Raw genomic sequence first — 13,541 nt, 5'->3', positions numbered from 1 at the left:
TGACGTCGCGCCGCGGCCCGGCCGATGACGTTCCCCGGGACGCGCGGGGCTGCGCTACGGTGAGCGAGGCGGTGGCGCCCGCCCGCGCCCGCCTTCCTTCCCCTCCCCCGCCTTCCTTCCCCTCCCCTTCCCCCTTCGCCGCCCCCGGGCTCCGATCCCGGCCCGCGATTCCCGATCGGCGGGGCCGGTCCGCGGCCCTCGGCGCGGCTTTCCACGGGGCACCGGGGGCGAGCGGGCCGGGGCGCCCTGAGAACGGCGGGGGCGGGGCCGTGCGAGGGGCGGGGCTGGGTGGGCGGGGCTTGGGCGCACCTGCGCGGGGCTGGGACCGGGACCGGGATCGAGATCAGGATCGGGACCGGGACCGAGACCGAGATTAGGATCGGGACCGGGGAGCAGGGGCAGGGGTGGAGTGTCCCGTGTCCCCGGCGCAGCGAGGGCCGCTTGCCCCGGTGGCCGCCGGCGGCGGTTCCCCGCTGCCCGCGCCGCCGGCTCCGCGGGGCCCGAGTCCCGTTCGGCGCCGCCGCAGCTCTGAGCGCAGCAGATCCGCAGCTGCTGCAAGTCCCCGGAGCCCCGAACGGGCCGGGCTGGTGAATGTGGGGGTGTCAGAGCTCGTGAGGCAGAAACTGAAGTTCCAGCCCCGCTGATGTGCGCACACCCGGTACCGGGGTGAGCCGCTCCTGCTCGGTGGGTTGGTGTCACGGGCACATCTGGACAGATGTGCAGAGGCCGTGCTGACACCGCGGGCACGGGCTGGCAGCCCCCGAGCCCTTCCCGTGGCATTTGCCCGGTGGTCGCGGCAGATCCCCAGGGCTGGCTGCCGCCCGCATCACGCAGGTGCCGCCTTGTCCCCAGAGCTGCCACTTAGACCTGAATGCCTTTGGGTTTCGCCCGCCGAGCTGCCCGGCTGCCTTTCTCTCCTCCAGGTGGGTCAGAGAGGAGCTGTGAGCGATGGCTGTGGCGCTGCGCTGCCTCCGTCCTCTCCCGTCCCTGCTGCTCCGTTCCTCCTTTGCCGGGGCCGGGGGGCTGCCCCGGGCTCCCGGAGGCTGCCCAGCCCCTCTCCTGGAGGGCTGCAGGCAGTGTGTCCAGCAGATGCTGCTGAGCAGGCAGCTGGCTACCAAAAAAGGTAAAAAATGGCAGCTTTTTTTCACGGTTTTGCAAGCTCTCTTTCAATATTTGTATGCATTTTTATATATTTATTTGTTTTGGCTGATGTGCTCAAGTGGTGAGCTCTTTACTCATTAAAAATACAATAACTTTGGTTTTACTTCAGTTTATCTTAGACTCAATTCTAAATCTGACCAGGACTTTAATATCTCCTTTCTACTTTCTAACTAACTTGTCAGAAATAGAAACTAATTTTTTGTGTAATCTGCAGCTAAAGGTAAAGGGCAGAGTCAAGCCAAAGTGAATATCAGTGCTGCCCTAGTTGAGGATATTATCAATTTGGAGGAAACCAATGAAGACATGCAGGCAGTCATAGAAGCTCTGAAAGAAGATTTCAGCAGAAATCTCAGTGTTAGAACCTCACCAGGTTGGTAACTTCCTTGTGTGATGCTCTGTAGCCTGTAACTAAGGATACAAATCCTAGTAATGGACAACTCAGATTTTTTCAAAATCAGTTTTCTTTTTCTGGAGCTATCCACTGGGCATCCAATTCCTACAACCCCGACATCCCAGCTAGAGGCTTTCTTCACCCTGAGCTTGACCAGGAAGGATCCATTTTTGTTAATAGCTTCCTGGAAATAGCTTTTTTAAGTGGGAGATGTCAAAAGTGTCTAACTGAACTGTTTGCAGATGTGATGAAGAAGCAGGTTGTCAGCTAATGGTGCAGTAGGGCAGGAAAAATCCAATTGCCATTAAATTATCCTTTTGGAAATTGCCATTGGGCCGGTGTCTGGCATATACAAACTTTTTCCTGCTGTGCATCTTTGTGGGCAGTAACCTGTACAAGCCTCACTGATGGGTTCTGTGTTTTAGGAAGAAATGTGAATGTGTTTGCCTAAGCTGCAGTTACTATAACACTCTGAAGGTAGGCATTGGTAAGTGGATCAAGTTTCAGGGATAAAATTTAACATTAAACAACGACCAAATTTGAATCATTCACCACCCCAGCTCTGGCAGGGGCACTTCTGTCTTTAATGGGGCTGGGAAGCGTAGCTCAGTCTCTTAACTATTTATTTTAACCATAGGTATTTTTTTTTAATTGCACTGATAAAGTACCTCCTGTCCCATGTGCCTTTTGGCCTGTTAACATTTTGCAGCAGAAAGCAGAGAGCAGCTCAGGGAGATTAAGAGTAGCTCAGGGAGAAACTGAATACTTTAAATTAGGCAGTGTACAACACCCCTCTGGGGGCCTGGAAAAAATAGAGGGGTTTAGGACAGCGCTGTTAAGTTAAAGACAATATTTGTCTTGATTTTTATAGCAACATTTTGATTTTCTTTAAGTTGTAAGAATTAAAAAATAACCATTTCCCTTAAATTCTTAACCATCCTGCTTAGTTTTCCTATTCTAGTAGCAAAAACAAACAGGAGTTTTGTTTTCACGTTTTTGTGCTTTAGAGCAGCTTTGAAATATTTAACTTGTGAATACACAGGGGATGCCTGAACACAAACAGCACCTGAAGTCTGAATAAACACTGTGTTTTCCTTTGTAACCTCTGCATTTTGCATGGCAGAAGGGAAGCGGGACACTGTGGACGCGTTTTTCTTCGGCATCACTGCACAGTGTTTTGTCACGCTGAAGCTCCCTGTGTTTGGTTCTTTTGAGGGGCCCTGGATCACATAACTGTGGTGACAAAAGATGGGAAGTTTCCGCTGAACCAGCTGGGGCAGATCTTACAGAAGTCACCGCAGCTCATGATAGTGAACATGACCAGTTTTCCTGAGGTGAGGACACACTGGGAGGGGAGATAATTGCCACGGGAACAAACAGGTTGATGCTGAGCAAAGGAGCATTTAGACAAAATCACTCAAACGTGGCAGGGCTGCAGACTGGGGCTGGGCTGTGTCACTTTGAGCTGACACAGAGCAGAAGGGGCATTTTGCTGCTGACAGCAGCTCCCCAGCCCCATGTGGCTCCCAGAGCAGCTCACCTGCAGCAGCACAGGGTCAGAGGAGAGTTCCTGAGTGCTGTGGTTGCCCTCAGGGTTGTATCCAAGGAGTGCCACAGTTACAGGGGTTTGCTTTGCAGGCGCTTTCCCTCAGTTGGATCTGCAAAGCAGCACAAAGCACCATGGACCAGGTGCCTGGATTCACTGTGCTCTCCAGCCCTCCCCATTTCCCATGCATTTTTGTGAAGTGTGAGCACGCACACACTCACCTGGACTGCACACACGGCTGCAGTGCTGCATCAGCCGTGTTGTATTCATTTCAGTTCCTTGTCAAGACGTGGCCATGCACAGAACCAGATGTATAGTTGGAATTTGTGCTGGGAACTTCATCAGACGCCTCTGAAACTTGATTATGTATTACCAGGGCTGGTGATATCCCTGAGAGTTCATGAGAGAAGTTGTGATGGAGCCTGTGACCTTCTGAACAGCTTCCCTGGTGGGACTGAGCTGGCTCATGCTGAGTGCTGTCACAGAGCTCGACTTGGGCACTGCTGAGCTTGGCCAGCTCCTCCCTTGGCAGCACCTCCAGGTCAGAACCCGAATTAAGGGCTCTGGTTTACCTTCTGTGAGAGACAACTCCTTTTAATTTTCTGCAGGAGCCTTAGACCTGCCCCTGAACGAGGCAGCAAATCCAAATCCCAGCTCAGATCAAGCCCTGGTGGTGCCCTGCAGCAGGTCCCAGCGACAGAGCCGGGCACAGGGCAGCAGGAGCGAGCGCAAGGTTAACAATTCATCCTGCTCCAGGGCTGGAGCTGCGCCAGGGCTTATCTCTATTTATTTTGCAAAGGCTTTCCCCAATTAATTAAGTCAGCAAAGTCTCAGAGGAGGTCAGTGCAAGGCACTTGATGCCTAAGTGTTTCTTAGAGTGTATCCCATGTGTATAAAGGCTCTGAAGAATGGAGGCCCCTCGTCAGCGAGGTCCCGCGGAGTGTCGGCGCTGAGAGGGCCAGGGAAGTCCCTCCATGGCTTATCCCGTGTCCAGGCAGGAGCTCAGGCTGAGAAATGGGCATGTGAGAAATTAAATATCCTCTAGATAGCATTGCCTACATTTGCTTTCTGTGCTAAAGGACCACTTGAACCATTTCTCTCCCTACAGTTGCTTTATGCCCATACCTGTTTTGTGATAGATTGAACTAAAACCATTAGAGACACAATCACTTGATGTCATTATTTACAGCATACAGCCAGTAGTTCATGACACTGAGAAGCAAATAAAATTGCCTGAAGAGTCTGAGAAATAAAATAATCATAAAAAAGGACTTGCAGAGCCAAAGTCTGTCTTCCCAAGAGTTATAAAACCAAACAACACTAGGTTTTTAAATACAGTTTTTTTTTCACGGGCTACAAGAGGATGGAGGCAATATTGCAATATTTTCCCTTCTCTCATTCTCCCTTTCCTCTTCTTCTATCTCCTCCAATATCTATGTTAAACAACACAGTTTTTACTGAGTATTTCTTTCTTGCAGAACAGGCGCTGTCCATGGAATAACACATTGACATTCCTAACGTGCTGAGATCATTTTGGTTGCATTTTCTCTGCCCTTGTAGTTTCAGGGGACAGCAGTTGTCTCTTGCAGAACACCAGCAGAGCATTCATTTCATTCAGTGATGTCACACATGAGGGACCTGAACAAATCTGCAGAGCTTTAGTTTGTGCCTCAATTGGCAAAAGCTGAGCTTTAAAAATACAGTCTGAGCAACATAAATACTGCAGCAGCCTGGAGCTAAAGTTAATGATGGCAAAGAGTATCAGAAATAGCACCGTGCCTGGTAGGAAATGTGAGTGCCACAGGAAAAAAAGACTCCTGGGGCTTGTCAGAGTCAAGAATGAAGTGACCTGGCAGAGCCCTGTGGGTGTTCTTGGCCAAACTCTGCTTTAACCCCAAGGCCTGGCACTCTGTAGAGGTGCACTCACACCTTGTGACCGGGGTGAAGCCTCGTAATCACCTTACAGTCACCAAGCAGACCTGCCACCCCACCTTCCAAGCACAGCAGAGTGCCAGCCAGCGGCGAGGGAGTTTTGAGAAGTTAATCCTCAGTAAAATAAGCTGTAAAATAAACAGAGCTGGGCACAAGCACTGGTTCTCAGCCGTCTGCTACTGCCCTTCTGTCCTGTGGTCAGGTTGTAGTAAGTGGTTAAGTTCGTTAGGGTTTCAAAATTGGCACTGGGTGATTTCTAGGGGGAAACATTCAACTGGAATTTTTAAATGCTCAGAATCTTTCATCTCCTTTGCCACAGTCAGGCCCTGCCTTGGGAATTTATTGCGGTTTCACTCTGCGTTGCCTCAAACCATTCAAATAGTTTCAGAGAAGCAAAACAGTTTTCTTTTGTTGTTGCTTCCCTTCCCCTCTCCTCCCTCCGTGCCCCCCTACCCCAATACAAGCGGCCGTAGTTTCCCATTCGGTTTGATCAAAGCTCTCTGCACCAATGTAACTTCCTGATCTCGCTGGTAACAGAAGTAAATGTTTCCATGTTCCATGGAGATGGATTGCCAACTATTGACAGAGTTCTGGCATATGGGAATGATTATTTCCTAATTCCCTTTACCTTTTGATCTGTTTTACAGAGCACAGCTGCAGCTGCAAAGGCTATAAGGGAGAGTGGCATGAACCTGAACCCAGAGGTGGACGGGACGGTGATTCGGGTGCCAGTTCCCAAGTGAGTATCAATGCCTGAGCTCATCATCATGCAGGATAACACAGAGCACTGCAGTGAGTGCCCTTCAGAGGGTAAACATGCATGATTGCTGTACATCCCCATGCAGCTGCTCTCCAAAGAGCTGTAGTTCAGGTTCGGGAAAAAATCTGCGCCTTTAGAAGTGTCTTGTGAAACCTCTTGGGAGTGTCTGAGCTCTGTCATCACATCTTGGCATCTGATGATTGGTCTTATTTTTCATCTTCTCTCTGCAGAGGAAACTTGGTCCTAGCTGGCTGCAGCACTTTGAAAGAGAGTGCCAAAAGCTTTTGAAACTGTATTGCTTTAATTCAGGGGCTGATTCTTTGCCACCCTGCTCTAAATTCCTGCAATTACACCAGAACACCAGTGTTCAACCAGTGGTAGTAGGGGAGAGTAGCACCTTGCTGCAGAGAGCACTAAAAGGAGCTGATGAAAGTGAGAGGAAGGAAATTTATAGCTTTGACAAAAAATCTGCTCACACTTTTGTGTACACAGTGTGTAACTGGTGGCTGTATGGAAAATTTGGTATGGGGCTGGAAAAGCAGGTTGCCCCAGCCGAGGGCTGAGCATCACTTCCCTTAGCCAACACAAGTATCTTCCAGACCTTGGACAAGGCAGGAGGTGCTGCTGCATCCACGCTTCAGTTTGGATCAGGAGAAGTGATCCTGGCTCTGCCTGGGAATGGGGGGTCCACTCTGATGAAATGAGAAACCTTCCAGCACACAGAGCCTGTCACAGGGCTGGGTGGCACAAGGGAAACTCATGAGTTCCTGTGGGTGCTCAGACCTTATGGAGCATCTGAATGCCCTGGGCAGGTGTGGCTGGGCATGGTTTCACACCATGGTAAAGACAAACAGCTCCCACACAGGGCATGCACAAACCCCTTGCACAGGCACTGCCTTGCACAAGCAGGTGACTTCTTGGTAAAGATGAACCAGGTATTTCTTGTGCTGTAAATCTCCTTTAAACATTCTGTGGAATTTTACCCAGCATTTTGATCAGAGAAGTCTAATTGCAGCTTTCCGTTGCTGTCGGTGAGAGGGAATGACATTATCATTCTATTTGCTGATTTTCCTTCCCTGTGCTCCCTGCCCTTCCCCCATTCCTCAGGAGAGGAGGCAGAGGAGGAGGAGGGCACCATTATCTTCGTAATTGCTGAGGCTCCCGGGTTGCTGCACAGTGGTTTGATTGTTAATGGGCACTTGGGTCATCCTTGAATACGAATTGCTGGGGAGGAAACTCCAAAACTGCAAATCCCGAGCTTTAACAAAATCCTGTGTTTTTAAACAAATGTGTACGGTCTGTCACTGTCCTCTGTGGTGCTGCAGAGCTGAAGCAAGGCTTCTCCTCCCAGGGAAGCTCTGCCTCGTGTGCTCCTGTGTTCCCCTCCTGTGTCAGGGTGGCAGCTCTTGGTCCTTTCCTGGCTGCTGGGGAGCCTGGAAGTCCTGAGTGAAGGATTTTGGCTTGGGAGCTGTGCCCTGCGGGCCTGCCCTCACTGGCACTCCAGTCTCTTGTGCTCTCTAGCTCCATGTCTGGGGCTGTGGGAGTTTCAGCCACTGACCAGAGAGAGACAAACAGTTCCAGCCTTTTAAAACCCCCTAATGAAAAAGGCAGGGCAAAGATAATTATATCCCTCATTTGCTTTTAAAATAGTTTTTTGAAGTTTTGCATTATTTCCAGCAGTTCATGAGAGAATATACGACAGACAGATGCAGTGGAATTGCAGAATTACGTCAGGTATGCAAAATAAGCAACAAATCAGAAATGAAGAGATAATACTAATATTGGTTCTGTAGACTTTGGTTCTTTATGAAGGGAGGCACAGTAAAAATAAAACCAAATCCAAATTGCCCTTACCTGCTATTGTAACCACTCTTCAGTCTGACCTATCAGCTGGACACACATGTGCCATATTTTGCCTTGTGCAGGTCCAGCTGTGCTCCAGAGTGTTTCAACAGAGCACTCAAAAATGGAGTTTGCTTTTCAGTATTTATTCTATCAGTTTAGTTTTTTCAGTGCAGCTTTAACAGAAAAAATACACTCGTGTCGTTGGTGTTTACTTCTGCTGCCTGCCAGGATCCCTCTGCTCCCCAAGGCATTCTCCTGTTTGTGTGGCTAGCACTCCATAGGCAATATTTATTTGTATAAAAAGTAGCCTCTGAGAGTTTAAAAATAAAAATTACAAAAAAAAAGAAAAAAAAAAAAGAAAGAAAATCATCCATGGGAACATTTGTATTGGTTGATCTCTTGGCCGAATTTGACCTGACCTTGTGTCTTTTATGGTATTGCCTCATTTTTAGATTCATCTTTTTTGGACCTATTGTGTTACACTGGATATTGTTTGTAAATCAGTAATATTTTTACACATGCTTTACTGAAAGCCAGATGACTCATTTGAAAGTTTAATGACTCATTGTGAGCCTTTTTTTTCCCTTTGCCCTTTAAGAAATAAGCAAAGACACCTACTGTGGGGAGAGAGGACCAAAAAATTTCACTTGAAAACACCCCAAAGCTTTTCTGAGCTGCTCCTGCTCATCATCAGGAGCCTGTGTTTTATTGAGCAATAAATGTTGCACCCTGTGTTTGTCTGCAATTATGAATGCAGAGTGTTTAGCTTAGCCTGCTTTCCTTTAACTGATCCCTCTCCTTCACAGGAAATTCCTGCTGTTGGAGGTACAGGAATCACTCTTACCCTGAGAAATGTCTTGTGCTGAGCTGAGCTGGGTCGTCCTCTCTGAGGGTCTGCTCTGCCACATGCAGGGGTGGGACATCGAGGGCTGCAGGGCTGGGGGAGGCAGAAAAGAAGATATTTCTCAGAAAAAAAAGATGTGACCCCCCCCCAAACATGTCACTCAGCAGGCTTTGCCCTGGGCCAGGCAGGACAAGGCTGTCCCTGGGGGAATGGCAGGGACTGACCCTGCTGCTCCATGGGCTGCTGGGGAGGGCAGCTGGGTGGGACCTTGTCCTCATTCCCCATCTGACCCCCTTTCCCCAAGTTCACTTCACACTTTGTTTTGGCTTTAAGAGGGGGTAGGGACAATGGTTACTAGACAGAAAAGAAAACACAGCTAAGAACAGCTTAGAAGTCCCAGATCTCAGGGCAGGATTAAAACAACTGTCCTTAGAAACCTGGGGCCTGGCTCATGTTGATGGATTCCTTAACCAGAAACAGCATCTGCTTGGAAAAGTGTCTGTTTCTGGCATTATTGGTAGCATTGCTGAGAATTTACACACAGTCTGGCTGGAACATAAAACCCGCTGAGAAACTCCCCGGCGCTGCGCGGTGATAAAAAGAAATTGGTGTTAATAAAGACAGACAAGGAGGCATGAAAGCTGTGACCCCGTGCCAAGAAGCAGAGGAAATCTGGCAGTGCTGCATAAACAAAAACATTTCCTTCAAGGCTCAGCAGCCCTGGGCAGGCGAGCGATACCCTCGGCACAGCCCGGAGCCGAGCTCGGGCTCCCAGAGCCCAGCAGCCCCGCTGCTGAGCTGCTCCCTCCCACCCAGCAGGGGCTGGGAGAGATTCCCAGCTCCCTCCTGCAGGCTGAGCAGCCAGGATTGACTCCCTGCTTCCCCCCCAAAAAGCTGCCTGAGAACACGACCTCACGTAGAGCTGTGCCTGTGAGCTGGTGCTGGGGGTTCCAGCTCTGCCGGGGGCTCTGCCTGGGGAGGTTGGACGTGAGAATCCCCAGAGGCATCAAGGCTGGGGTGCAGGGGAACCACAGGGATCCCTGCTCCCTCCTGGTCAGGCATTGGGGCCAGGCCTCCTGCCACATGTGGTGAGTTAGGCTGGAGATCAGGGAAAGGTTCTTCCCCCAGAGGGTGGTGGGGCCCTGCCCAGGCTGCCCAGGGAATGGGCACAGCCCCAGGGCTGCCAGAGCTCCAGGAGCGCTTGGACAGCACTCTGAGGCACTGGGTGGGATTGTTGGGATGTCTGTGCAGGGCCAGGAGTTGGACTCTTCCAGCTCAGGCTGTTCTGAGATTCCACATGACATTCCCTGGCCCACTCCCTCCCCAGGGTGGGGACAGGCCGGGGTGCCCTGGGTGCCAGGGCTGGGGCGCTGCTCTCTGGGTCTGCCAGCTTTCCTGGCCATCCCAAATTCCTGTAAATACTAACTGCTTCTGGGAAACCTCTTCCCTCTGGCACTGTGAAGTGGGGATGGCTGCCAGAGACCTGGCTGTGGGGACGGGCTGAGGGTCCAACTGTGCCCCCAGAGCCCCCCGTAACCCACACGCACTGAGGGGCAGAGCCCAGGCACTCACCCCACATTTCCTGAGCTCTCTGTGGAAAGAGTCCTGGCCCCAGGGTTTTGGTGACCCAGGCTGCTGCAGCCAATTTCTAAATACTCCTGTGAAATGTTTATTTTGCAGTATCACCCCCACGCATTCTCCTGCTAGTGAGACTCAGGGAGTGCACCGGGGTTTTTCCTTCTCCAGGCAGTCTGGATACTCCAAGAGCTATGAAAATAATTAAAATATTAATGTTAAGCACTAGCAGTTGACAGTGGTCAGCTCTAGGTGCTGGAGCATGACCCGAGCTGAGGGGACACACTAGCCACTCCTGAGCCTTTTATCCCAGACCCCCTCATCACCAGTTTTTAGTTTGGGATAGAAAGTTGAACAATTTTTTGTGACACCGCAGCAGGAACTGGCCCCACATCAGGGGGAGGCTTCACCAGAAGTTCTCCTGGTCTGAGTTACCTGTGGCTTACCATGCCCAGCAGCATCCTCTTGTCAACCCAGGTGTTCATATCATCTTGGTGGGAAAACCTGGTCATGGTGAGCTGTATTGAGATTGAGTGAAAGATAAGCTCATTAGCTTCCAGGTACATAATTCAGGCTCTTCAGCTGCGGGGAGGCAAAGCCGAGTTTCAGGAGCAGACATTTCCTCCTGGCTTTGCAGTTTTGTGCTTTTTAGGATGACACTTTTCACTTGATCTTTCAAGTCTGGAGCTGGATTTTTCCTCTTTCCCACACATGCTTTGGCAGCAGGAAGTAAGGAAAGTCTGAACATTTCAAGATGACTTTCAGGCACTGCAGCAAGAACTATAAAGCAAGATTCAGTCCAAGATCCCCAGCTTAGGGCTGAGCTGGAAATTTTCCATTCTAGGTTCAAGACTGCTTCCTTGGAATGCTGTGCAGAGCTGGCAGATTTTCTCAGGTGGACCAAAGCAGAGCAAAAACGTCCTGAGCTGTTCAGTCCCTCTGCCCTGAGGCACAGTGTCTCCACACAGAGCCAGCTCCATCTAAAACCAGCAGCTTTTGTGTGTCCCTGGGCAGGACAGCACCACTTGGAGAGGATCACTCATTTACCCAGAGTCCTTCACAAAAATAAATCTGGCTGTGCTACACATGACACTGCTTTTCCTTTCGGTGTTTTCCCTCTCCTCTCTCTCCCAGGGTCACGAGGGAGCACAGGGAGAGCCTGGCCAAGCTGGCCAAGCAGTTCACCAACAAGTCCAAAGAGGCCCTGAGAAAGGTGAGAAGCAAAAGCATCACTCAAGTAAAGAAGTCCAAGAACAAAGTGTCAGAAGATACCATCTGGCTGCTAGAAAAGCAGGTAATTTTTCTTTCCTCCTGCCATGTTTTGGTGTCCCACAGCTCAGTGTTTTGACCCAGCCCTTGCTGACAAATCCTCAGCACTGGGAATCCAGCAGGGCAATGGACAGTCCTGGGCTGAATTTCTGGAGCTGGCAATGACATTTATATCTGCCTTTTATTTGTGAAATTTGGGGCTTCAATCTCAAAGCCAGATTTAGAATATGAGCCGTTGTAAGCTAACACAGGGAAAAAGAATTCCCCAAAAGCTTTTCTACTACGAGGGATTGTTGCACAAACCAGCAGAATTTAGGGAGCAAAATAATCCATGACCATGGTGTACCACCACTCGTGCCATGCCTGGCCACTGCAAATGTGCTAATGAGCATTGCTCCAGTTGTTATTAATGAAAAGGCTTGCAAGATTATCTCTGTTCTGAGTTTTTGGCTCCAGTTCAGGAAAATACTTAAGCACATGCCTAATTCCCTAAGAGCAGATGTCACTAAAGTCAATTACTTGGGCATAAACTCAGGCACAAGCCTAAGTGTTCTGCTGAATTGATGCCTCTGAAGGCAGGCCATTACTTCTTAGCTATTTGTTTATTAACAGCTAAAGTTAGATACATTGCAAATGCTCTGGGACAGTTCTGTGTGTGCTCACAAAAATAAACATCGATATACAGAGCGTTTGTGCAAGCAGGAAAAATGGCCATGCCATTGTAACCAAACCCTGCAGGAAGCCTCTCTCCCAGAGCACACAGATGGTGTTCTGCACTGGTAGAGGTAACAGCTCCAGTGGAATTCTTTTCTTGTACCCAGATTTTTCATTATGAGCAAAGGTCATTGCCAGACAAGCAGATCTTGATCCCATGAAACCAGTGCATAACACAGTGTGCTCCAGCCTTTACCTGCCTGTTTTCATCCCTTTTGCATACTGGCCATGTCCATCTCTTGTTACCAAGAGAGCTGATCCCTGGGCAGGGCTTGTGCAATCACCATTTTATTTCTTTTTACAAGAAATAATCAGATTGTTACGTGATGTGTGAATTCCTGCCATGTGCACAGACATTACCTGTGAGTCCCTGAAGCCCCTCTTCCCTGCTGCCAGCACCAGCAGCTCTGTCTCTGCCCTGAGGCTGTCTGTTAAACCTGACCAAGCCACTTGTGCAGCTCAGCCAGGAGTTTGTGTGGGCATCTCTTTTCAGAGCCTTGGACCTGTCCCTGCTCACAGTCCAGGTGCCATGCTGGCACACATTCCCTGAGGGCTGGTGGGAACCCCCAGGAAGAGCCAGCTACTGCCCCAGCACTATTGGGGGTCTGCTGGCACTTCAAGCTTTGTTCCAAAGGCTGGTTTGGTTACCCCCTTTCCCTTTAAACTGTGGCATCACCTACACAGAGCTCTGATTTGTACTGTCTTGCCACAGATCCAGCAAATGGCAGATGAAGCTGCCACGGAGATGGACAAGCTGCTGGCAGCAAAGACCAAGGAGCTGCTTGGATAAACACCATCCCAATGGCCACACTGCCCCTGGAGCAGGAATGGACTGCCACAGCCCCAGCACCCACCCCTGCCCGGGGCCAGCAGCCTTGGGGTGTGCTGCAGGGAGGGGGGAGCTCTCCCTGCTGTCCTTTATCCAGCTGGGAACAGAATTGGATGAAGTGAGATCGAAAATAAAATATCAGGAAGGAGAACTGGAAACTGCTGGAGGCCCAGAGGAAGGGCTGCCCTGCTCACTTTTGTGCCCCATCTTTACCCCACACCTTCAGCCCCCTGGAGCCAGGGCCACCCACGAGAGGAGCCTGCCTGTCCTGCTGCAAACCTCAGCATTTATTTCTGCTTGAAATAAAGTCAAAACGAGGTGTGGAGCAGCAGCCTCACGACAGCCAGGTCCTGGTTGCTGTGTTCCCTTGGCTCACGTGTTCCAAAGCATCTGCCCCGTGCCACGGCAGCAGGGTGGGAAGGGATGAGGGAGCTGAGCACAGGGTGGGCAGGGGCTCTGTGGGGAGAGAACTGAAACCAGTGCTGTCAGCACAGCTGCTTTAGTCAGGACTGAGACGACCTAAAGCCAACACAGGAACTTCCCAAAAGCAGCATCTGCCTCCCCAGCCATTTACAAAACGCCTGCGAGTCTCTGGCACCACAGCTGAGGGGTTGGAGGAGGTGCAAGCAGAGCAGGTCCTGAGCTGATGACACAGCTCAGCTCCTCACCGTGAGC

General features: G+C 50.4%; 1 protein-coding gene across 1 annotated transcript; it reads left to right on the top strand.

Annotated features, from left to right (window-relative positions):
* Positions 1-357: 357 nt before the first annotated feature.
* MRRF (mitochondrial ribosome recycling factor) lies at positions 358-13,236 on the top strand. Its single transcript, XM_053996171.1, has 6 exons — positions 358-1,123; positions 1,376-1,531; positions 2,768-2,886; positions 5,678-5,769; positions 11,189-11,348; positions 12,750-13,236. Exons 1-6 carry the CDS (start codon positions 949-951, stop codon positions 12,825-12,827), a joined length of 780 nt encoding a protein of 259 aa, XP_053852146.1. The 5' UTR covers positions 358-948; the 3' UTR covers positions 12,828-13,236.
* Positions 13,237-13,541: the final 305 nt, after the last annotated feature.

The sequence above is a fragment of the Vidua macroura genome, chromosome 21, assembly GCF_024509145.1.
Source record: "Vidua macroura isolate BioBank_ID:100142 chromosome 21, ASM2450914v1, whole genome shotgun sequence".
Classification (NCBI taxonomy): domain Eukaryota; kingdom Metazoa; phylum Chordata; class Aves; order Passeriformes; family Viduidae; genus Vidua; species Vidua macroura.
This window is presented reverse-complemented; position numbering and strand designations above follow the sequence as displayed.